The sequence below is a fragment of the Acipenser ruthenus genome, chromosome 14 (assembly GCF_902713425.1).
Source record: "Acipenser ruthenus chromosome 14, fAciRut3.2 maternal haplotype, whole genome shotgun sequence".
Taxonomy (NCBI): domain Eukaryota; kingdom Metazoa; phylum Chordata; class Actinopteri; order Acipenseriformes; family Acipenseridae; genus Acipenser; species Acipenser ruthenus.
The window spans coordinates 13,067,721-13,094,161 of record NC_081202.1 but is presented as its reverse complement, the minus strand read 5'-3'; the positions used below and the strand labels follow the sequence as shown (position 1 = coordinate 13,094,161).

General features: G+C 35.7%; 1 protein-coding gene across 15 annotated transcripts in view; it reads left to right on the top strand.

Moving 5' to 3' along the window:
* The window catches only part of LOC117419698 (protein piccolo-like), a 109,155-nt gene that overhangs the window by 68,391 nt on the left and 14,323 nt on the right, over positions 1-26,441 (top strand). For 3 of the 15 annotated variants that reach the window (XM_058985871.1, XM_058985870.1, XM_058985866.1), the window contains 14 exons: positions 556-681; positions 6,875-6,983; positions 7,845-7,912; positions 8,220-8,431; positions 10,661-10,711; positions 11,014-11,144; positions 12,240-12,266; positions 14,255-14,348; positions 14,829-14,900; positions 16,513-16,693; positions 17,195-17,389; positions 18,618-18,800; positions 23,626-23,761; positions 25,293-25,354. In XM_058985871.1, the coding sequence (XP_058841854.1) occupies positions 556-681; positions 6,875-6,983; positions 7,845-7,912; positions 8,220-8,431; positions 10,661-10,711; positions 11,014-11,144; positions 12,240-12,266; positions 14,255-14,348; positions 14,829-14,900; positions 16,513-16,693; positions 17,195-17,389; positions 18,618-18,800; positions 23,626-23,761; positions 25,293-25,354 (1,647 nt within the window). Of the gene's footprint in view, positions 1-555; positions 682-6,874; positions 6,984-7,844; positions 7,913-8,219; positions 8,432-10,660; positions 10,712-11,013; positions 11,145-12,239; positions 12,267-14,254; positions 14,349-14,828; positions 14,901-16,512; positions 16,694-17,194; positions 17,390-18,617; positions 18,801-23,625; positions 23,762-25,292; positions 25,355-26,441 lie in introns of those variants that run through there. The other 12 variants (XM_058985881.1, XM_058985874.1, XM_058985880.1 and 9 more) reach the window with 10 other exon arrangements.

Here is a 26,441-nt window from a genome sequence, read left to right as displayed (position 1 = left end):
TATGTGAGTGAAAGTTACACTGGTCTTCCAGGATGTTATTTTTTTTGTAATTATATTTTGCACCATATTTACAACTTATAGTTTTTCATTTTTTTTAGAAGTTGTATTAGCCATTCAAAAGGGCAGGCAGGCAGTCAACACAAACTTCTTACTGCAATTTAAAACACACCAATGTCTGCAATCACTGTACTGTTGTTTACTTGGATATGTCTGGCACTGACTTTCAAATCTGAACCTAGTTGTTTTTTTTCATGATATGGTACACTACAAACAATTGTAATTGGCTCAGATATATTCAGCTTTATGTATATATTTCACCATTTGATTTGAGAAGATCTCAACTCATTACAACTCTAAAAGAGTCAATTAACTTTACAGTATTATAGGTTCATATGAAATAATAATAATAATATTTACCAAACCAGACCTGTAGTTTGATTAATGTTGCTGTTTCCTTGAACTGATCTTGCAAACAAATTGCTCTCTACGCTAGACTTTTCCTACACAGTATGCAAGATGTTCTTATTGGAAGTTGTTCTTCTCTTTATATTTTAGGAAATGGTTTAGGTATTAGGGTTGTGGGTGGGAAGGACATTCCAGGGAATAATGGAGAAATCGGAGCCTACATTGCCAAAATCCTACCCGGAGGGATTGCTGAGCAGACAGGAAAGGTTGTTGAAGGTAAGATTATAATGATTTTTAATACTTGTCATCATTAATTTGAAGCCCAATTGTTACTTCTCATTGTGCAGTTGAACTTTTCTCTTCAACACATGCATTTCTTCTCATTGAGAAGTTTTTTTTAGGTATCACATATTCTACCGATATAGGGGCAACTAAAGAGAAGAATTATCCACTTTCTTGGTCTGCACCTATTCAACCCCTCTTTTTTAAATATCTTTACTGGAAAAAGAGCCCCTTTCCAGTCACAACTCAACTTAAACAAACTGTGCCATCCTGCAGGTGAATGACACAGTTTAATATCTTCTCTAGAGACATCATTTGGGGGACTCTAAAGAGGGTAGCAAAAATCTTACTAAAGCTAAATAAGGGTAAGGAACTGGATCTTAGAATTATACCTTTATACAAGAATATTAGCTGGGTTATTACAAAAAAAATGAACTACTGCACAGGTTGTTTACACATATGTCTCTGATAAACCATAAATCAATGTGCTAACGTTTAAAAGTTAACATGGGTTATTAAATATATTGTTTAAGTGAACATACATGCTGAGCCAAATGCATTGCGTGTGGGATATTCTCCAGCCATATTGTAACTATGTCTCATCCTGTCTCAGTGATTAAATCATTCCTGCTGTAATCCCTAGACAGTCTTATTTGTCATTTTCTGTGGACAACTATACAGAAAAAGAAGGTTCTCTTTAGCAGGCTGGTTTTGTATTTCTTGTCAGCACTTTAATAAAAGGATTTGATGGGTTGTGTCAAAATGTTAATCAGGTTAATACATCTTTCTTTAAAGAGTTTACAGTGAGTTGTTCTTATATTTAGAGTCGCAATGATTGTATGTGGCTAAAGCCAGTCACATTGTCATTCAACACTGTAGCCTACTTCTGAATTGGCACCTTTCAAATGGATGTACCAACGCAAAATGTAATAGCTGAAGGATATTGTTTTAACTCAAGTGCAATAAACCATGCCACAAAATGTAATACTAATGCAAAATGTTATAAGTCTTGATGGAAAATGTAACATTGTACTTAGCTAGCACATTGAGTAGGCTTGCAGTGTAGGTTTGTTGGGTTAAATGATTTATATATTTTTATTCATGGTGTATCTTCGTGTAAAGTTTGCCTTGCCCCTTGCCTCCTTTTGTGGTCACCACTGCTCTCCCCAGCTCCAAATAGTGCTGTACATTACCAACAAAAGCATGATTCACTAAGAGCTTGCTGAAGAATATACATACTGCCAATGGTATAAATGACTAATGCCTTATGACACCAAGTGAATGTTGTAAGCGGTATAAAACTTCACATGGCTTAGCATTTATAAAATAATTATTTTGATCATGCAGTTGGGATATCAAAATCAGTGATTTCAGCATTTGGAAAATCCTCAAGGTATGTATATAAGCATAGGGTGGTAAAACTGTGAAACGCTGCAATACTTAATGTGTGATGATAATTAACATTCTGCAAAGCAGCATGAAGCAGCTTGAGGGCACTGAAATGATAAGGGCAGATTTGAAAACGCAGGAGAAAATCAGCAATGGATTGACAGGGAGGCAAATGTAAAAATATACTTTCAGCAAAAAACAAAAAAAATGGCTTAAATGGAGGAGGTAATTCTACTAGAATGTACATTTATAAAAATAGTGATTACATAAAAAACACAGTGAATATTAAACAACATCCACAATGGCACTAATGAAAATAATACATCCTGGAGGAGAAATGTGTGCATACTAGAAACAGCTGTAGAAAGACAGTTTAAAGATGATGAATGTTTTCATCGCTCAGTTTGTTTGTTTATTGTATAACATATTTTCAATTTTTGTATTTTCAGTAATTTGCAATATGTCCATATCATCATGTATTAGTTATGTAAATGCAAGTAACATTGGGCAGGGTGTCTGGCAGGGTTAATATATTCTTTATATCCCTGGAGCAGCTATTTAAAGAATATTGAACTGATCTTTTTTTTAATTATTTGCTAAAAACAGAAGCAGTTTAGCTCTGTAAATCTACTGTGATTATTACTGGCAACATCTTTACTCTGTGCCATTGTTTTTCAGACAAATAAATACAGGCCAACAAAAGTAATTTAAACAAGACAATGTAAGGCATTTCATAAAGACTTTATATCTTAAACGATATTTTACAAAAAAGACTTGTTTTCTTAATTGTTTTGGAAGAAAAAAAGTGAAGTAAATAGGATGTTTATCTGTTTGAGTTCCACCAAGACCTGCTTCAGCAGTGCTTACACATGAGCACATATGGCATACAAAATATTAAATAGTCTTAAATAGTACATGAATATAGGCAAGGTTTGATGAAACTACCATGAATGTTTACTATACAGTATGCATGGACATATTTTAAAAGGACTATAAGGTATTGTTTTGAGACAAAGTCTGTCTAAAAATATAGCTTTCTCTCCTAATTGTGTTGACCCTCTGCCTTTTAAAAGCTACTGCATAAGTATTACAGCAAAGAGCTGCCTTCTGGGGAGGGAAACATGAAAAACTTTACTGATTTTTGCTGCTTACTCCAAACTCTGAAGAGATTACTGACAGGCAATCTCGTGTTGTGTCTATACACTGTTCCTTCATTGAGCTCAGTGAAACTACTGTACAGGAGATTAAAATGTCCTTAAATTTAGCAACACACATACTATAGTACACAAATCTATTTCTGATTATGAGCAGATGCAGCTGAAAAGCACACTTTTCTAAAACTAAATCTCACCATAATGTAGCAGCAATGCAGATGTTGTGGGTTACGTTTGGGGCAACCCTAATAGTGGAAAAGGTTAAGCAAGGGTGGGGTACACCCATTGGGAGGGGGTAAGACTATTCTAGGCACGTATTAGTGGTGTTAAGGGTTAGTCAGGCCTGTAGCTGCAAACAGCTCTAGAGGGGGCAGCCAGTGTTGTGAATATGGCTTTAATAAATAACGTTAAAAGTGTTCTCACCTGCAAATTCGTGGTCCTGGGATGCTACAATGTTTTACCATTTTGGTTCAGCTGTTCTTTCTGAAAGTGCTTTCTAGCGGATTGTACACATATGAATGCAGTGTGAAGCACGAGTAGCCTGTCCTCAGAGTTATTTAAAAGCAACTTGTGAAGATGGTGTAGAGAAAACTTGTTGTCCTTCTGAAAAGGAATCCACCCATTAATCAATAACATAATCATTTGTCTACGACCTCTTGTCGTTTTTTATTGTTTGGCCCCCTCCTCCCCTGCCTCCACCTCACAGTGGCCTTGTTTAGGGGGTAGGTGGCCCAAGGCCCCTTGTCCTGCCCGCCAGCATTCGTTAGTTAGTTTTTTTTTTTTTAGGTATCACATATTCTGCCGATATAGGGGCGGCTAACGAGCTCCTATGGACAAGGCCATAGGCCAGAAGTTTTCATGTTGTATGTCTGTATGGGAATGTTTCCTTTAAATCAATAAATGATCATTCTACATCATGTGTTCTCATTTCTAAAATACTGAATTCTGCAACTAAAGAAAGAAGAAGCTTCATAAGAATGTAACCCTTTAGATCTCTTGTAGATTCGGAAAATGCTCACTGCCACCCATATACACGTGTGGTCCTTGCCTTAAGGGTTAAGACTTAGTGTACCCCGTAGTTCACTGAGATGTGTGGATGTCTCTATATTCTTTCTTGTAATATTTATCCAATAAATCATGCAATCATCTTACCATACATGATTTAATTGGAAATACAGCTCCAGTATACATACATATTGAGGTCTTTTAATGAGTTTAGGTGTTCAGATAGACTTTTGACACACATCTCTACAGCAGTGAAGGCAGGGTTTTTCCACCTAAAGAAAATCTCTAGAATCGGTCCTTTTCTGTCTACCAAGGATGCTGAAATCCTTGTTCATGCCTTTGTCACTAGTTGCAAAGCATTGATTTGCTGGTTTTGGTGGATAACCAAACAAATTTGCACCAATCATGTCTTTGTTTGGTATTTGCTGTCCAATAGAGGTGAACTGAGTTTTCATTAAGGTATGGTAAGTCAAAATGTAAAAAACTGGTACTTGTGTGGATTGATTTTAAATTTGATTCACAGTTGATGTTGTGACACAGGAGTAGGCATCTGCCATCTAATAGAAGCCTGTTAGAGCTGGAAGCTGATTGGCTGATGATACTGAATTGTTTTCTAATGCTCTGTAAAATCTACAAGTGTGTATTTATACAATGAACTTTATACAGTAAAAGTGGATATGATATATTTCTTATACGAGTAAGCTGTCTCTCACAACCAGGAGTTACAAGCTTTTTACTCTTTCCTCAGAACCACTTTTTCCCTCATCAAAACTGGCAAGATGATTTTTATTTTACCAGACACAAGATTTATATTGTAATTGTGTTCAGTGTAGCTTTTTGAAGAAGTGTCATACTGACTTGCTTTACAGGCTTTATGGATTACAATGCCTTCTTACCAAGAAAGGAAAAGAATGATAAAAAGAGCAGAGCATGGTTTATTTCCTAGGCAATGTAACATACATCTAATTAAAATCTGTATTATTAAGTTGCAATAGATTTAGTTTATGACCTGCTTTATGACTCAGCCTGCTTTGTGACTCCACTTCAAAAAGGACACAAGAAACGTTTTAGGTTTCAGTGAAAATAAGCCACTGCAGGTTTATTATGAGAAAAATTATTTCTCATTCACTTGTTTGAAACATCTCATAAAAATGCGTTCACATGTGTTATGTAGATCCTGTTATTATTTCTTTCTACTTTATAATGTCATTGGAAAGTCCATTGGAAAGTTTAGGAATCAGCTTGTAATATTATATTTGCCTTCACCCGAATGGCTTGTGGGCGATGATCAGTCGGGCACAGACACATTTCACACGTGAAGTGATTTGGCAGGGACAGCAATTAACCCTTCCCAGCCGACCTAAAACAACAGTGCAACAATAACATACATTTAAATAACAATAGCACGACACAAATACAAAACCAACAAAATACACACAGGGGTGGGGTGTACCCCGCCACATTCCTTTGAACTTTTTAAATACCAAAGAAAACAACAGGGGTCAATAACATATGCTTTGGGCGTTAAGAATCTGTTTATTTATATTTTAATTATCTTAGGAAATGTGCCTTATATTGGGGCATGTTAATGAATACAACAGTAATTTGCACTTGGATGTTTACAACAAAGGTCAAATAACAGCGCTGTCCTTGGTATGAACATACACTGTAATCTGCTTTTTTGTTTAGTTTCGGATCCCACAATTCTAATGCTAGTTCACCCATCAGAGTGACTGTTGGAAAAAAAACGTACAGGGACCATTTGTTTTAATATTGCTGTTTCAAATTGCTTTCAATCTCAATGGCACTCTCAATGGAGAACAATGCTTTGAAAGTTGCTTGTGTTTTCAGCTCATGATTATCGTCATAAACAAACGGCAAATCTGAAGACCCGGTTTCACTAATGTAAGTGGTTAAACAACAGAGTGCTTTTGTTTGCTGTGAACATGTTAAAAACAATATCTCATATATCTCCTCTGAAAGGGAATCTTTTCTTTTTTTCTGGCATGTTTTAAAATAATACCCTTTTTAAAATCACACTTCACAACCCAAATCCATTGTGGAAGGAGTCATTAGAATCAGTGAGTCATAGTAAATGGAATATTGTAAAAACATTCTTCGGTTATTGACAGTTTGATAGGAGAAGCAAGGGTCCTGTTTTAAATCACTTAGTTTGCTGTGATGTGTGTAATAAACTGAAATGAGTGCTACATGTTATGTTCAATCAAAGAAGCAGCTGACTGATGAAAAGAGCTTGTAAATTACTGTGAGTTCCTGACATTATTGTAAGTGAACGAATCTTAGCATGTATCTTAGCCTAAGTTTCCAGTCTAAATGCCTGATATAAAAAAACATGTATATTAAGTGAATAAACACATTGTTCAACCCATTGAAGCATTTCAGATTTTGTGGAGTGAAATTAATTCTGATCTCTTTTTTACATATTACACCTTCCTATATTGATATTCAGGTAGAAAAAATGTACTTCTCTCTCTCTCTCTCTCTCTCTCTCTCTCTCTCTCTCTCTCTCTCTCTCCCTCTCTCTCTCTCTCTCTCTCTCTCTCCCCCTATATATATATATACTGTATATATATATACTGTATGCACTGTCTGGTTATTATTCACATATCTTCTTCCAGGAATGCAGGTTTTGGAGTGGAATGGAATCTCTCTGATTGGTAAAACTTATGAGGAGGTCCAAAGTATTGTTGGTCAGCAATGTGGGGAAGCTGAAATATGTGTAAGACTGTGAGTTTTTCCCCATCTTCCTCTTTCCATTTTGGCTTGTCATTGCGTCTTAATTTTATTTGCAGGTATAATGAATCTGTGTGTATGGTTAAATAAAGTTTATTTGTTTCTGAATAATGAAAGATAAGATTGTTTTTCAGAATCATCTCCAAACAGTTATTTCATTTCAAGACAGGAATATTGGATTAAGCTAAGCATAAATGTTTTGTTACTCCACTGATTTAAGTCTGGCTACTTTGTTTTAGATTTTTTAATAAATTATTCAGTACTGCAAGGTTACATAAAAGAGCACATTTGCACTGGTATGGTACACTAGTTTAGGTTTCAGCTATTTTCAAATACTGTACCTCCCAACATTCAGAAAGATGGATGTAGGATAGGAACACGGTGTGCTGGGTGCTGCAGTCTCAAGTATATTGGTTTTTAGTGCAGTCTAAGCAGTGTTGGCTGTGAGTATTCAACAAAAGGGAGAATAGTTGCATAATTGCTTAATATAGGCTGAGGGAAGTGGGAGTTGACAAGACAAGGGATGGTCCCTCTTAATGTGGAAATGGTTGGGGAGGGGGGGAGGCGGGTCTTTATTACGTCAAATTATTCTATATGTCTTTCATGTATTAAAACTGTCCCTGTGTTATAAGCAATAATATACTTTCACACAGAATGTTTTTTCTTTTTTTAATTTTTTATTGTTACATGTTATTTCTACTTATAACTTTAATCTGGTTGGTAAAATAGATCTGGCAGGAGTGTCATGCTTGAAAACTGCAGTTTTCTCATTTACCACTTTTCATATTTCCTGGTTATTGAGAATCAAAAGCATTGGAGAATAGTTTATTCTCTTGTCACTTTCTTTTCCTTTAGGGACTTGAACATGTTATCAGATTCCAAAAACCCAGAGCACCTGGAGCTCCAAGACCAAACAAAGGCCGGTAGGTGAATGCTGATGACTTCATAATGCCCGACTACATGTTATCAGTGCTTACCTGATGCTAGTGTTTTTAGAGAACTTCTGAAAAGATTTCAACTATAGGCACAGCATTCGCTAGATCAGCACTCTGTTCACGTAATGTAATTGATGCGTATCTCACTTCTTAGTTCTGTGTAAGCTCATAATAGTCTGTCCTATATAGGGACCTTCTGTTTCCAAGTCAGAGGGCTAAAGTGTATTTACATTCAATGGCAAATAAATGATTTATGCTGTTAAAATCACTTTTTCTTTGTTTTATGTTTCCATAGCAGAAAGACAAAGGTCTCCAGGAGTCGATCCTAAACAACTAGCAGCAGAACTACAGAAGGTTTCTCAGCAACAGTCGCCTTCTTCAGTCACCTCAGCCACGGAGAAAGGCACCCACATTCACTCAGGCACTCCATCAGCTGCCTCTAGTGCTGTCCCAAGCCCTGGACAGCCTGGTTCACCATCAGTGAGCAAGAAAAGACACAGTAGCAAGGTGAGAAATATTGTTTTTTTTGTTTCATTGTTCAAATATGTTTTATGCACTAGGCAGTTTTTTTAACTGCATTCAGCATTTTATTGTTAAATATCAAATGAAATGGCATTATGGGGAAAATGCAAGCCACTGCTATATTAAAAACAGTTCTACGCTATAATAGGTGAAACCAGAATAGGTTGAATATATTATATATATATATATATATATATATATATATATATATATATATATATATATATGAAAGAAAAAGTTTTTTAAAAGATGTACACAAAAAGTTTTAAAAATTTTAAAATCTTTTATTTTCAGGACATTTCGGGCAAAAGCCCTTCTTCAGCTGTTTAAAAAGACTTTTACTTTTCTTTTTAAACAGCTGAAGAAGGGCTTTTGCCCGAAACGTCAGGAAAATAAAATATTTTTTAATTTTTTTAACTTTTTGTGTACATCTTTTAAAAAACTTTTTCTTTCATATATATATATATATATATATATATATATATATATATATATATATATATATATAATATATTCAACCTATTCTGGTTTCACCTATTATAGCGTAGAACTGTTTTTAATATAGCAGTGGCTTGCATTTTCCCCATAATGCCATTTCATTTGATATTTAACAATAAAATGCTGAATGCAGTTAAAAATATGCCTTCAATTTTGTACACTGCAGTTTTTTTATATATGTATTTTTTATATGTATATATATATATATATATATATATATATATATATATATATATATATATAATTTTTTTAACCTGATATAAGTCACTGATTTAGTGTACCGTAGCTCCGCCCCCTTTCTAGGCGGCCGACTTCTGTCTAACCCTGGGAATTAATTGTCTGGCCATCCAGTCCAGTGCACTCTGTTCCCTTTACACAGCGCTCTCACAGGTCGGGAGGGAGATTTATCACCAAGAATCTTTCTGTCTCTGTCACACACAGATACAAAGATATACAGTATATACAGCATTGCATTTGAAATGCTTACATAGCCTGAATTAACAGAAAAAAGATCTTCAACATTCTAAAAAGGGGACGAGTAACAATGCTAATAAAGCTAATAGGTAAGACATTTTAGAACACTGGTTAGCCATCTTTTTAAAATGATAGACAGTCTGGAACAGTCATTAGTTATCAATGCTGCAACTGAGATATATTGTACTGTTGAAAACCTTTTTTTTATATGATAGTAAGCAGTTCCCAGGACACAAGCTTGCAGAACTGGAGAACATCTCAAGGCTGACACTTGCACAGTGTTTTTGTGCACTGATCTTGCAGATGTACCAATCTTAGTCATACATTTTTTAGGAAACAAAATGATGTTTCTAAATTTAGCTAAAGTCAGTTATCTTAGATTCCAAAGCATAGCAATTCCAGTACTTTCTGGATTTATTTTATTGCACTTGTATTTTCTAAATGTGTTTCTTTTGTTATAGATTTACTTGAATATATGTTTCCTAGTTGTTTTGTTCACAATATAATCAAACTTCTGCCTGTTGCCTGGTTCTGTGGTTTGAAAAATATATATAAATCTGTCACTGGACAATCAGCAGGAATAAACAATGATCCTCTTCTGTTTTATCACAAAGAATGGCCTTTTATGTCTTCACTTGACACTGTTCATTCATCATTCATGGCATAAAAATGATGGAACACATGATTCTGGGCAGTAACCTTCATATGCAGTATTTTACATACACCTTTATACGAGTCCTGGTATATTTATATTGATGCACTGGGTTATTTACTGAAATGATCAAATATAACTGATATACTGAAGTCTGCTTCAGTACTTCAGTAATGAATAATATATACTTCCAACAAATGATTACAGAGCACATTCATCCATACCTGACAGAGATCTTTCTTGTATCCTTATTGCATTATCGGTTAGTTGTGTGCTCCTTATGCAATTATGTGCTTCAATCTTTTTAGCAGTACTGTAAAAGTATTCTTAAAAGCACAGTTCCATGAGAATAAATTGCACATACATTAAACTGACTTTTTTGTTTGAAATGTGTGTACTGTAAAACTATAAAGTTTACTTCAACTTGTATTTTTTGATTTATTTATTTATTTATATCTCTAGTTAACTACTGTAAATACACATATGCAAAAGCATCAGGGTCAGGTTTCTTAAAAAAATAGAAATGAATGTCCATTTTTGGATAAGGGCAACATTTTAGTAATTGCATCCTTATTCTCCCCTGTTTAAAGCCTGCTGAAGCCTCAAAATCCCACTCCCATCCTATCACAGGTGAAATACAGGTAAGAGTTGTCTATTAAATTATGTCATTTTTTGGTTTTCAGGCTGTACTGTCTGCTTTTGTAATACACTGCACTGCATATATTTGCTCTTTTTTATGTCTGTGAATTTAGTGTACATGAAACATTAGGTACAGTGGCACTGGCTGCAGTCACAGAAGGTGCCAGTAGAGCTTCCTATGAGCATAGTCTTATACCCTCTCGCACAAAGATTTTCAGAGGGGAAATTGAATAATTTCTGCATTTTCTTGAAAATGTTGTGTTAAAACATATGCAAAGTATATCAAACTTTTTTTCTTCTTCAGTTACAAGTAAATTATGACAAACACCTTGGCAATCTTATTGTCCATGTTCTACAAGCAAGAAACCTTGCCCCAAGGGACAACAATGGCTATTCTGACCCTTTCGTTAAAGTTTATCTTCTACCAGGGAGAGGGTAAGTTTACTCACAGAAGGATACTTTGAACCTTTTTTTCTCACATTACTTTTTGATTGTCTTTTTTTATAGCCAAAGAGCCCAAAACATGTTAAATTCATTGAACTGTCTAATAACTACACTGGTTGTAACCGGAGGAGCTGTGGATTCAGTCACAGTCATTACATGTCAATATCAGCAACTTGTTAAACATCGTTTAATTGCTGGCTGTCTCTTGTGCAAGTTTCCCTGTCTCCTAGGAAACAAGCCCCTTTGGCATCACTAAAAATGACATCTCTAAAACTAATTACAATTAGTTTTACCAAATTACAAGTTCCCCCAAAGAGACATGTGCAGAGTATCAATGTACTGAGAAAAATGTGTGAGAATGCAATGAGCTGCCTCGTATATGCTGTGTATTGATAATTTATTATTTTAACTGTTTCGGCAACAATTAATTCTGCCGTGCATTGTACTATTCTGCACGGTAAAAAATCCTCAACAGCCAACCAGCATGCAGCATCCAAACAGTCCTTTTTATAAATAAAGATTACAGCTGGAGATTCGTAGCTCCGACTGTGCTGGGACCTCATCGATGCATTGTAACTTCACAGATTATTCATTTCTATTTCTTATGTTCTTATGGTCTTATGTTCTTAATTCACATAAATCAATTTCTACTGTAATTATCAATTTAAGAAATAAAACAATCTGTTTTTTCCCCCTCACTGTAATTTCGTGTTAATGAAAAGTAAACTAGAACTGTTCTTTAAAAGTCCAATTTTAAAATAACTTTGCTCACAAAAACTGGCCCAACAATTGCATTGAAACAAAGAAAGGCAAGTCTACGGTTATTTGTGCTTATTTTTCAGTGACCTAAAAAAAAAAAATTCAGGTGGTCCATGAACAAAAAAGTTTGAGAACCACTTCTCTGATATACACAATAGATCTGTGCTGATAGATATTTGTCAGTACAGTTCATTCACATATTTACAGTCACATCTGGCCTTTTCTCTCTTTCTTATGTTTTTTTTTTCTCTTGGCTTTTTTCCCTCTGCTTCTATTACTTTTTGGCAACTTTTCTTATGTCTGCTGCAATCCTTTGGATCTATGTAGCCAAGTCATGGTTGTCCAGAATGCAAGGTATGATACTGTGCTGTGGTTTCTTTTTTTCTTTGCTTGTTTGCTTGCCATTCTACAGTGTGGATCTTTTTCCTGGTTTTGGTGGAGTAGTTAATATATTTGGTATACTGAAAGAGTAAACTGTTTCTCTCCAAACCACATCACAGCACAAACTAGTATTTGTTTCTGCTGAAAAACCTACAAACAAAAACCCATAAAACAACTGTCAGCACTATATGTAATGCATGTGCTGACAGGTGTGAATGTTGTATGCCATTGAGAATTATCATCAAAACATTATATAAAACAATATTGTTAAAAATGTTTTAAGAACATCTAAACATAAGTGTAATGCTGTTCTCTGTATATCAAATTAAGACCAAAACGTGGTCTGCGGAATCTGATATTCTGTATTTTCTTATCTGCATTTATTTCTGTTTGAACAAGTAAATGACTGGTTTATAAGAGAGAACTGATACATTTACAGTCTTGGATTAGAGATCATTAATTAAAAAATGTAGTTTTGGTGGAGCTTTCTCTCAGAAGACAGAGTAAAATACAAAGCAAGTTAAGTAAATGTTCTGTTTTTCTATGTGCGTTGTTTGAATAAACATGTCCCACATTCATATAAATTACTATGAGAGCCAAAGGATAAGAACATGAACAGGACAATAGATATCTAATGTGAAATTATCAAAATAAGTCTTTGCAATACATTGTTGCAATACTCTGCAACTAGTATTGGACACAATCATTTCAATCGTGTCATCAATACTACCTGTGTCCAAATACTTGTGTAATGTACAGCTATGGCCAAAAGCTTTGCAGAATTTTAGGATTGAGACATAATTAAAAAAAAAAAAAAAACTTTATAAACAGAATTTGGATCTTTTATTTAACATCATGTAATCAAAGAAATTACAAAAGGATATTGCGAAAGTCTACCGGAAGCCATAATAGTAGTACAGTATTGTGGCAAGGTGCGTTGCATTGCGCAGGTGTAGCGGTGATGCAGTGTTCAAGATAACAACAGACAACAAAGTACTGGCGAAATCTATAATCCAATAGTCTCATGACAACAGTAAACAATAAATGGAGGACTGGCAGTGCACAACGATGTGTACTGCTCTGCTAAAAAACATGGGGTTCAGTCCCAAACTAATAAGCACAGTATTTAAACACACACAATACACAAACACGAGTCCAAGTCCAGGGTGAGTGCTATTAGTGCTAGTGGTGCAAATACAATTTATCCATGAACAATGGTGCAGTGTTGTCCGGGTTTGTGCTGGCCTTAAGCAACAGCTCCGGATCGTGTTAGCCGTCTAATAAATAACAAACATTATAATTAGATCACTCAAAACAAACAAACACTAACAGTAACTCACAGTAATATTTCGCTTGTCCTTTAGCGTTCTTAACCATAAACAAAGGAACAGATCACTTAGCCACGTCCCCTATTTGTACCTTCAGTCACGCCCCCTTGGTTAGCAGGTGCAGCCTTTTCTCCTCCAATCCACAGTTGCCACATCGCTTTCCCTCTGGGCGATGACTTCATGTACCGCAGCTGTGGCCCTTTCTAGATGGCCGACTTCCACCTAACCCTGGGAATGAATTGCCAGGCCATCCAGTCCAGGGCACTCTGTTCCCTTTACACTGCGTCCTCACAGGTCAGGAGGGAGATTTATCACCAAGAATCATTCTCTGTCACAAATATTTAATGCTAGATTTCCCATTATTCAATGGAAAACTACAAGTTGGTATGTTATTCAATGTGCCAATATAACATTATTCAGCAGGTTTCATTCGACTTTATGAAGCAAAATGAGTTAATTCTATATAGAGGGTGATGCAAAACTTTTGGCCATAGCTGTAGATACAGTACATTAGTAGTTCAAATAATCTTTTAGCTAACAATTGCATTTTGTTATATCATTATACGCTTAGTTGGTTGCTTTAATTTCACTTCAAGTTACTGAATTATCTACTCTCTACATATTATAATGTAGTGTCGAGAACAAGAGAAGGACCAAGTATGTGCAGAAAAGCCTTGACCCTGAATGGAATCAAACCGTCATTTATAAAAACATCCACATGGAGCAGGTAACTTTTTGAATGCTTTCTATCTTGGGTTGTTTTAACAGTGTTGCTTCATTCTTATAGAGAGAGAGATTTATAAATTGTGGTTGCAGTTGTAGAAACAGAAATGTGAAGTATACGGTAATGCACAGAAAACTCATTTTAATATAATTTCAGGTTCGGAATGTGCTCTCATCTTTTGGTACTGTGGTTTGAATTAATAAACACATGTTAGTTGTCTTTCAGAAAAATCTTAGAGAGAAAGGGTCCCACTATCTTCATCATTTAGGTCTGTGATTCCCTAACTGCATAAAGGTCTGTTTGAGCTTGCCCGATTCTAAAATCAATTTCGTTGGATCAAGGTTGTTAGAGACAGCTGTCACATTAAGCCTGTCAAGAAGAGGTGAGAAGGGATGATATCAAATGGTACTTGTTGTAGAGATGTGACAACAAGGCGAAAACAGGAATCTGTAACGATTTATTTTTTAATTTATTAAACTGTAGCTGAAGAAGAAGACCCTGGAAGTGACTGTTTGGGACTATGATAGATTCTCTTCCAATGACTTTCTTGGGGAAGTAAGTTGTATTTGTCTGTTACCCTGCTTTATGTACAGGTGCACTTCACTTATAATGGGTCGTGTTAGAACGGAGTTCCGTTTACAACAAATTGAGGAGACTTGTCCCTGCCAAACAACATGGGATTTAATGGGGGATTCGGTTAAAACGGATTACTTTATAACGTATATACCGTTTAATACATACAGTTTTCCTGTTCCACAAGCAGGTCTTTTGTATTTAATACGTACAGTTTAATACATACAGTATTTTGCGCAAATAAGGTACATCCGGGACAGTAAATGACAGTCACGGTGGCATTTGTGACGTCAGCCAGGAAAAACAGTGGCTGTTTACTTTTATTCTTCTATGTTTTTGTTGGCACAGCTATTGTACAATTTAAATGTAGTATAACGTATACAATTTTAATTACATTTAGTGAAACTATAAATTCATAAAATATTACATTGTATGGCCCACAGGGGCGTGTTTTGACTTTTGTACAAATAGTAAACTTCAATTCTTTGGCAGTTAAGCTTTCTTGTATTGTTTATATTTAGTACTTATGTTTGCAATTACATACAGAATTTCAAATTGTGTTTACTACATCGTTTATAAAGAACTGATTTCCATTGTCCCTTGGAGTCCGTTATAAGTGGAGTGCACCTGTATTAATGCAATTTCTTTTTTTTTTTTTTAATTACCCTCCTAAATGCATGCAAATTCAGACTGAAACTGAACAGTTTGATACATCAATAAAAAAAAAAATCACTTGGGCATTGTTAGTCAAGTTTGTGAGGTTTGATTTAGAAGTGTTCTGAGGCAGCAGTGTGGAGTAGTGGTTAGGGCTCTGGACTCTTGACTGGAGGGTCGTGGGTTCAATCCCAGGTAGGGGACACTGCTCCTGTACCCTTGAGCAAGGTACTTTACCTAGATTGCTCCAGTAAAAGCCCAACTGTATAAATGGGTAATTGTATGTAAAAAATAATGTATAAAAAATAATGTAATTGTATGTAAAAATAATGTGATATCTTGTAACAATTGCTGCTGAGTTAATGGTACCGGTACTGAATTATAGTAAAGCCAAGACAAAACAGATAATTGTGTCAACGTTCAAGTAAGAATGCATCTTAGTAAGGCTGCACAGGTATTAAAATGCTGTTTTTGTTTTCATGTTTATATGAGATATCTAGAGACAAAGCAGAGTCTATCAAGACACCTGTGTCTTTGACAGATGTTCCAAGATGGTATTGTCAAACGTAAAAGAAAAAGGACCTTAACTTTTCACAGTAACCTTCTTCTTTTAATCAACTCTTCTTGACTTAGCAGCCAATAAAACTGAATTGCAGTGTTCTTCGTTTTACTGTCTGGCTTTCGGTCCTCTTTGTCTAGCTGGTACTCCTATGGTGTTCCAATAGAATTAATTATGAATCTGTGGGAATTATTCTGTGTAACTAGAAAATGTACTAGAAAAGGTGTGCTGTGTGATGAAGATACAAAGGTGAGTTTACCAACACTTAGTTATAAATATTGCATAAACATGTGGGATGCATCCTTTATTGCATACAATTGGTTTGTTCTGTTTTTTTCATGAATTATCATCCTATTTCCCCTTTTTTTATTATGAACCCAGGTTCTCATTGATTTGTCAAACACCTCCCACCTCGACAGTACTCATAGGTGGTACCCTCTAAAGGAGCAAAGTGAGAGCATTGATCATGGAAAATCTCATTCCGGACAGAGCAGCCAACAGTCACCAAAGCCATCTGTGAGCAAAAGCAGAAGCCATGGAATTTTCCCAGATCCATCCAAGGGTAAGGGATATTGCGCTAATAATAAATTCACCTTCACACAGATATTTACATTAGGATGTTGTGTTCTGGAATATTGCTCCACAATTATTTTGGAAAAAAAAAGCCAATTTCAAAAATATTTCCAAAAAACACATTTGCAAAAAACACGGGTCACAAGTCATTAAATGATCATGTAAACACTGACATGGTTTTAAATTGCTGTACACAGGATATAATGTTATGTCGTTTTTTGGTGTGTGTGCTGGTGGTGGTATGTCAAAGAAAGATGCTTGTTATAAACAAGTTACAGAATGAGGAAAAGAAAAAACAGCTTGACTTAAAAGGATGCTTTCTTTATATGATCTATAGCTACATTGTACTAATATTATCTGTTTAATATCGTATTACACCTGCAAAAGAAAAAGACTCCTCAAGGCTGAGTGTGGGAATTAGTGTTGCGCTGAGCAGTAAAGCCTGTGGAACACTGGTATTACACATCCAGCCATTGTGTTATTCTTGTAGACATGCAGGTGCCCACCATTGAGAAATCTCACAGCAGCCCTGGCAGCTCCAAGTCCTCCTCAGAAGGACATTTACGCTCTCACGGACCATCCCGCAGTCAAAGCAAAACCAGTGTCACTCAGACCCATCTTGAAGATGCAGGGGCTGCCATTGCAGCGGCCGAAGCAGCCGTCCAGCAACTCCGTCTTCAACCAAGTAAACGACGCAAATAACTTCCTCAGCATGGCAGCTTAACGCTTATCTGTTGCTACCTTTGTTCTCTGTTCTTTTCCTTTTCCCTTCTTCCTTCGCACTGCCTTTTTAAATTATTTTAAACACGGTCTGCTCACAGACGTATTTGTGTAGTTAGAATACTCCACTGAGTCCACCTTGTATAAAATGTTACTCTTTTTATTTAAGAAAAGGAGAGTGAAACTGGCTGTTTGAACAATACAACTATAACTTCAGTTTAACTGGAATGTTTTTTTTTTTTACATCATCTCTCAATTAACCCATTAAAAAAGTGAATTAAATAGAAGCATTTTTAAAGAGTAGATCCACTTGAACCTCTAGAAAGTAAAAATAAAATAAAAATACTACAAACTTTTTCCTGTACTTCGCAACATACACACAGTTTTGGTTTGACAAATGACTCTGATTTAAGACATAGTATATTAATGGTGAAAGGCAAAATTGTATTTTGTTTATTCCTGAGTGTCATGGAACCAGGCATACACGTACAAAATTGAAGTGGATTGCAATTTAGAATCGGAAAAAAAACCCCAGAAAGTAGTTTATGTTCTGTAGGTATATCTTATTGATTTACTGTATTTTGTATACTGTATTTTGTACAGCCATGGTACAGACAGAAATACATAATAAGCATAGGTTTACTGTACTTTATAGTCAAATTGACCAAGCTACGTATTTACATTGAAGTCCTGCGTATTTAACAAAGCAAATGGAAATTTCCTCCAACTCTGGCACCTGATTTCTACCTAACTATGTAATGCATGGCCTTTTGTTTCTAAACAATCACTCCCTGCCTGTGCCTCCCTGTTCCCTAGTTTAGAAACTAAGCCTGCTATTATATTAAAATACAATATAAAATAAAGACATACTATTTAGGAAGTACAAACATACTGAAGTATAGCCCCCACACCGAAGAGACAGAGCTCCCTAGTATCTCTTCCATAAACACCATGCTTGGGTGCATGTAGCCCCTAAATCAGAAAATAATGTACAGTATGTAAGCATGTCTCAAACAGCCAGTTTTGAAAAACTCGACCCTTTTAATGCTGTGCATGTGATGTCTTTTTTTAAACACTACTGACCTAAATACAAACAAAATACAGAAACACTTTTGTTTGCATGAATAACACTTAAGCTGGTTCCATGTGAGGATACATACTCTGGGTTTCCATTTCACCCACACTTGCCGCAGCAGTTCATAAAAGCGGTCTGGCAAGTCATGCCAAGAAGCAGCACAGACACAGCATAGCGGGAGTCCTCCCAATTCAAAGAACTCAATCTGACAATCTGCCTTCACCAGCCAAAGAGAGCAAAGATACAAGTCAGCTTGCCATCAGGAAAGTGATGTCTGAAGGATCGCCCAAGCCTGAAGGAGGTGAGAATGTGCACATCGAATCTCATTGAAAGAGTTAAAAATACAATCAGTATACAGGTGAACTCCACTTATAATGGACTCCAGTGAGAGAAAGAGCCGGTAAAGGCTGTGAGCTTGACAGAGTAGGAGTGACTGAACTTGCAGAGGTAGCAGAGGCATGGAGTGAAGGATTGGATAGCCAGATAATAGGGGGGGTTGTTGTTTTGGTGTGGTCTTAGCCCATACAGACCGAGCGTATGTTAGAGAATAAAAAGCGGATATCCTGTTTGCACCTGTAATCCCTGAGTCTGTCCATTTATTCTGTTAAAAACAAAACAAGAGCGGCCCTGTGTCACCACAATACTTTATAAACGAAGTATGTAGTAAACACAGTTCGAAATGCTGTATGTAACTGCGAACATAAGTACCTTATATATAAACAATTCCCCATTAAAACCCATGTTGTTTGGCAGGGACATGCCTCCTCAATATGTTGTAAACCATTCTAACAGGATCTGTTATGAGTGGAGTGCACCTGTAATGTATTTCCTAAATAATTCATAGAGAATGTGCACTTTTACTAGTTTACTAATGCCATAAACAAATGTTCTTTTACTGACTACATTAGTGTTACTGTGTGTCTTTGTGTATTTCTTAAACATACATATTAAAGAATATATGTTTGTAAATGTGTGTTTCCATTCAGCCTTATGGTATTTTCATACAGCATAACAAGTTAACTCACAACTTTCATTTTATGGTTATCAGTTAAACATTCTGACAGTATATTGGAAACTGCTTATACAGTAGAAGCCTTCCTAGAAACCCCACCCTAAATGAATTATTACCAGTTAAAAGTCTACTTAGCAAGCCATACATTTCATATCACAGTACATAATTCTTTACTAACATTGTAACAGTGCAGAGAATTGTATCGAACAATGCCACAGTGAAATAGCCTTAACTTAATCAGATTCATTTTTGAATAATTTTTATTTTACTATTTTTGGTTAGCTATCATTAATTATTAAGACCATCTAACCCTTTATGAATACACAGTAGAAATTGTAATCCATGCAAATGAGATTACCCAATACCTTTAAAAATGTTTTTGGTTAAGTACCTTTCATCAATAGGTGCTAAAATTAACATAAGTTAATAATTTAAACATCTCAGTAAGCTGTGTGAAAGACAGTTAAGAACTCTTTCCATCACCTCCCTGTGGCAATTATTTGCCATTTTAAGTCATTAAGGGGTAGATGTACTAAGATGGACCAGTCGCAGTGCAAACACACCGCAATTTGCATTTTTGTTGCGACAGTTCGCAAAGTATACATTCTGTCGTATGTACAAAGAGAAAATATGTTAAGGAAAAGAGCCGAAATATACTAATTTAAATATTTGTTATGTCTTCTTAGCGAGATCTCTATGCAAGAGTCATGCGACATTGTTCAAATAAATAGCAGGAGTTGAGTTGTGGTTTTCTGCAGCAGAGGGTGCCCGAAGGATAATGTTTATACATGCAAGGGTCCAAGAATCAAAACAACGTTATTTTTGTTAGGAGGTCTCGGGTTTAAAAAAAATACAATACAATAGCACACACATAAATTTATAGAGCTCAATGTATTTTAAATGTATAAATCATGGCACTGAAATAACACCACTATGTTTTGGGTAAACTACACATTACATTATCAACAAAAATATAAACCTGTACAGTACACCTATACAGTATAAAATCTAATTAACACCTAGCACACTTTCTTTTTACTTTAGCCTGTAGGGTACCAGTATGATAACACAAAATAAATCATGATACTTCATTGTACACATTGGTGTACAATGCGAATAAAAGATTATTTTAAATTGAAACTAAATTATTTTATTTATTTATTTATTTATTTATTTATTTATTTATTTATTTTTAATTATTAACTTAGCAGCCTAGACAATTAACACAAAATAGATCATGGTGCCACATTGACAAGTTATGATACTTACAGGAGGCCAGTCAATTCTCATTAATAAGAAATTTCAATGGACTAGCAACAAATTTTGCTTTATACCACTAATTCATATTATTATTAGATGCCTATAAGCAAAATATATACTGTTAATTTTTATTGAAGTTAGTCAGGGTTGCAGTGCTAAATTGTGCACAATTACAAACTGCCTGCACATTATGGATAGGTGTTTCCTATTCCTATACAGATGTTCATAAGAACATAAGAAAGTTTACAAATGAGAGGAGGCCATTCGGCCCATCTTGCTCGTTTGTTTGTTAGTAGCTTATTGATCAGAGACTCCTATCAAGCAGCTTCTTGAAGGATCCCAGGGTGTCATCTTCAACAACATTACTCGGGAGTTGGTTCCAGACTCCCACAACTCTCTGTGTAAAAAAGTGCCTCCTATTTTCAGTTTTGAATGCCCCTTTACCTAATTATTATTATTATTATTATTATTATTATTATTATTATTATTATTATTATTATTATTATATTATTTCTTAGCAGACGCCCTTATCCAGGGCGACTTACAATTGTTACATACAATTACCCATTTACACAGTTGGGTTTTTACTGGAGCAATCTAGGTAAAGTACCTTGCTCAAGGGTACAGAAGCAGTGTCCCCAACCTGGGATTGAACCCACGACCCGCCGGTCAGGAGTCCAGAGCCCTAACCACTACTCCACACTGCTGCCCTATAATCTCCATTTGTGACCCCTGGTCCTTGTTTCTTTTTTCAGGTCGAAAATTTTTATTGCCTGTGTGTAGTACCATACACTTTTCTCTATTAAATGTCATTTGCCATGGGTCTGCCCAGTTCTGAATGCTGTCTAGATCATTTTGAATGACCTTTGCTGCTGCAACGGTGTTTGCCATTATTTTTGTGTCGTCTGCAAATTTAATAAGTTTGCTTACTATACCAGAATCTAAGTCATTAATGTAGATTAGGAAGAGCAGAGGACATAATACTGATCCCTGTCGTACTCAACTGGTTATTTCGCTCCATTTTGAGGTTTCTTCTCTAATCAGTACGTTCTGTTTTCTACATGTTAACCACTCCCTAATCCATATGCATGCATTTCCTTGAATCCTTACTGCGTTCAGTTTGAGAATTCATCTTTTATGTAGGACTTTGTCAAAAGCTTTCTGGAAATCTAAATAAACCATGTCATATGCTTTGCAATTATCCATTGTCGATGTTGCATCCTCAAAAAAATCAAGCAAGTTAGCTAGACACGATCTCCCTTTCCTAAAAGCATGTTGACTGTCTCCCAGCATACTGTTACCATATAGGTCATTTTCCATTTTGGATCTTATTATAGTTTCCATAAGTTAACATATAATAGAAGTCAGGCCTATTGGTCTGTAGTTACCTGGTTCGGTTTTGTCTCCCTTTTTGTGGATCGGTATTACGTTTGCAGTTCTCCAGTCTGTCTGTACAACCCTTGTCTCAAGAGACTGTTGCATGATCTTGGTTAGCGGTTTGTAAATAACTTCTTTCATTCCTTTGAGTACTGTTGGGAGGCTCTCATCTGGCCCAGGGGATTTGTTTATTTTAAGAGCTCTTAGTCCCTTTAACACTTCTGCCTCTGTTATGCTAAAGTTATTTAAAACTGGATAGGAACAGGTTGACATGTAGGGCATGCTGTCCGTATCCTGGAGGGGTTAGCAGCACATGTGTGCAGTCTATTGCTCCCAACACATTGGGGAAACCAGAAATGTCATAGAAATTTGTTTTCAAGGCTTGTAAGTACACCCTGCATATAGGTATTTAGCTGTTCGCCTCAAAAATGCATTGAGCACAACTGGCAATGCACAAGAAAAATGCACGGACTGGGAAATGCCAGCAACAATTGCGCTGTTTATAACATGCTTTCAAAAATTCTTAACAAATTGATGCAATTGTAAGTGTTGTAACTGCCTGCAGCTTTCGTACATCTCATTATAATATCTGAGAACCCTCATTTGCACTATCTTCACCCCTTTTTTGCAAATGTATGCAGGAATACCCATAGTTACATATTCATCTATGCTTGAACCACAAACAGAAACTGCTGCTGAGAAACATTCCCTAAAAAGTCGCAAATAGCATTGTGCTTATTTGGTACATTTCACCCAAGACTTCCGACTCGTTTGCAACTGGTTTGCGACTATTGCACCTACCCCTTAAAATCATATTGAAGCATTCTGAACTGTTCTGTTTTACTGTTTATGGACAGGAGTGTAACTGTGTGCTTGAGTGAGTGTGGTTGCGTATGCAGGAGGTAACATGCTTATAGACATGCTTGTATGTCTATGTAAGCATCTCTGATTATATGTGTATTCTGTATTTAGTGATGATGCATCATTAGACACGCATTGTTTTTCAACTGGCAAGAAACGTAATAACTGACTGATTGGTACAGCATGGAATTTCTTGGCAAATGTAAAACAGATTTCCCTTTGACTTGTTTCTGCCGATATGCATATTCGTTTAGTATCAACAAGCAGGCTAATTGCTTTTTCACCTAAACCTGTCGTGTTACTTTAGATTTATTTTTACAGCAGTTTTTTTTTTTTTTAACTCCAGACCTCTGGGCCCACAGATCAAGTTCTTTAAATTAGGTTGAATGAGGGCAGGATGTGTGTCAGTGCAAATACTGAAAACGTTCAGCATATTAAATATTGAAAGTGTGGAACGTAAAATATCCCCTGATGTCGATCAGATTGAAAGCAAAAACATATTTCTACCAAACTGTAATTAAGCTGTGCACCAGAATTTCATTTTTCAATGGCAAACAGATTGAAAAGCCATAGATTGAAATCCCTTACTTTAAAATTCCGTTCACTCTTTGTACAGCAAGGTCCAGCCACAGAGCCACTGACTCGTCTGTCTCGACTGCCTCATCCATCAGCAGCTTTGGCAGTGGATACAGTGTAGACAGCGAAGGCAGTGCCACGGCAGGGGAAAACAACATCTTCCCTGCTCCACGAATGTAAGTACTGTTGTTTATTTCATCCTTGCATTGTTAAGTTCACTTGGGCTAACTAAACGTGTTAACTGCTCTAGCATTCAATATTGTAGTACTGTAGGTTAGAACTGAAGCAATGGCTTCCCCAGTCCCACCTTGTAAAAATTCTATCACAGAAAAGGCAGGGTGAGTATTGCGATCATGAGCTTGCCTAATAACTGGACACTGCAATTTTAGGGGGGGGGAGGATTAAGGCAAAAGTAAATCTACTGAGTTTGTTCTTTATCAGTCTGAATTGGGATTTGAAACCACAATGCCATGGCTCCCACTGCTCAGCTACACCTACTGTAAGTCACACTTTATATGAAGGTGCATGACAATGTTTGCAACTTTACAAGCATACCAAGACACCTGCCTGGATATTACCACCTGACAGGCTTGTGGTAAGGCACACTCATTTATTCAACACTTGCTTGAATAATATGTATTTTAAAAAAGGTAAAAAGGAAGTTAATTTTCTCTTAGTAAGAAAAAAGGTAGCTGCTCTTTAGAAGCAGATTGACACTTCTAAATAAATACAGTGTTGCCAGTGGGTTTAAATGCTAGGCATCCTGTTAAATAGGCCCATGCTCGTACAAACAAAACTGGGTTATGTGTAAAGAAGATGATTATTATTATTATGAACTCAGCAATTCAAACAAGCTATTTCTTTGGCAGACATCCTACTTGGCAAACACATTTAAAAACAGAAAATGTCACCTGTTTTTAAGATGGGAAATAAGTTGTTCCTTACATTTGTCTTAGTCCTTATATCCTTCTATTACACAGTTAGTTAAAGAATAGCAAATAAAAAATACCTGTTGGTTAACAAACTACTCAGATATATAGTCAAACTGTCTATACAGTTTGCTTCGATCTTTAAATCTCAAATTAAAAAGCCTTCTATTAATTACACTGATAACATTTTACAGGAAACACTTTTATAACTTACCCACTGCATGGGCCACAAATACTTTAAAATTGCCCTGACAAGCTTTGTGTGACACACATCCCCTCTCCTTTAAATTGAGTGCATATCTTATGTCGGTCATTATCTTCAACTGTTCATTTTATACTCAAATCAATATTCTGCAGTATTGAAAGCTAAGCGTGCAGGAGGCTAACTGGAATCACTGGAATCGCCCATCGGCATAATTAGATTCCAGATGATGAAAAGCCTGAATCACAGCACATACTAGTTTTTGAAAAGTCCATTACTACCCTGTTGATTTGTTAACACCGCCTCCACTCCACCCCCATGAAATAGGTTGTTAAAGAAGTGTCTCCAGGCACTAAAATATGTCCATATTTCTCCTACATTTTTCTACTGTAACACATTTTCACTTTATAAAGTGATAGTTTATATGAAAAAAAGTGAATTGTGAATTGATGGTCAACATGATGTATCTCTCTGAAGAAATGATTTATCTGTATTCATTTGTTTATTGCATTGCAGAGTGTTTAAATCTCATCACAGACTCCACAACTAAACTCTTTATTATGCTGTTTTCCAAAGGGGAAAGACTATTCCAAATGGTTCTGAGAAGCAACAAGGACTGGGCCTATCAGAAACAGAAGGTACAGAAAAGATTACAATCCTATTTATATGTTTAGATAAAATGACAATGATTTTAGGCAGTTTTCTTTAATGCACTAAAAATAATTGTGCTTTTGTGGGGATTTTTTTCTTCAAATTGATTGCGTACATTAAAACAAACTACAGACTTTTATGTTAATTCATCAGATGAAAAATGCATAAAAGGCAGGCCTGTGTAAGGATTCTAGAAAATGTTTTTATTTTCTCTGTTGATAGGTCCAGTAGGGTATTATGTAGTCCTTCCTATTAAAGAAATAGAAACACCAGTCATAAAGATAGCTTATTGTTTACAACACCAAGACATTTTTATTTTATTTTAATATATTAACAATATTAAGTGATGAAGTGTTGAAGATTAAATGATTGACATTACAAACTTGATTGAACTCATGGTTTTAAGAGAAGAAACAAACATGTACCGTTTTGATAATTTTGTTAGAAAGGTTTTTGAAATATGGATGGTTATTTCCCCTCAATTCCCATGAGAAGATTCTAAAAATAACATTGCAAGGTCATGGTCATCACTACACATCTATCTTTTGTCTCAGACATGAAAAACAGCAACCAATCCTAGATAATAAAGTTGAGATTGAAAAAGTTTAACTTTCCTTTTTTGTAGTTTAGATAAAGATTAGCAAACAAATGGTTTGTGATTTACTTGTTCTATTTATTTTGTAACTATATCATCAGGTTATGAGTTGTGTGCTTCAGTGATCTTTATCATTTTGATTCCACAGGGAAGAACAAAACATTTTATAGCTCTACTGTAACTTGCTCAGAGGCTTCTTAGCTTTGACTGAACTGAAGTGCTCTAATTCTTAAGTCCAACTTGCTGACCTGATTTAGAAGCATACCATTATACTGGCAGAGATATTATATACAGCATAGCAATGTAAGGTTGGACCACCAATTAGGATGTTTCAGTAATCTTTGATGACCTGTGAATGCACCCATGACTCCTTGTGATTGGTGGATAGTATTGGACTATATTCCTAAAGCTGCTTTCTGTAATTTATTGCAGTTTTTTAAAAGCTAAATCTTAAACAATACTCCTCTACCAGTAACTTT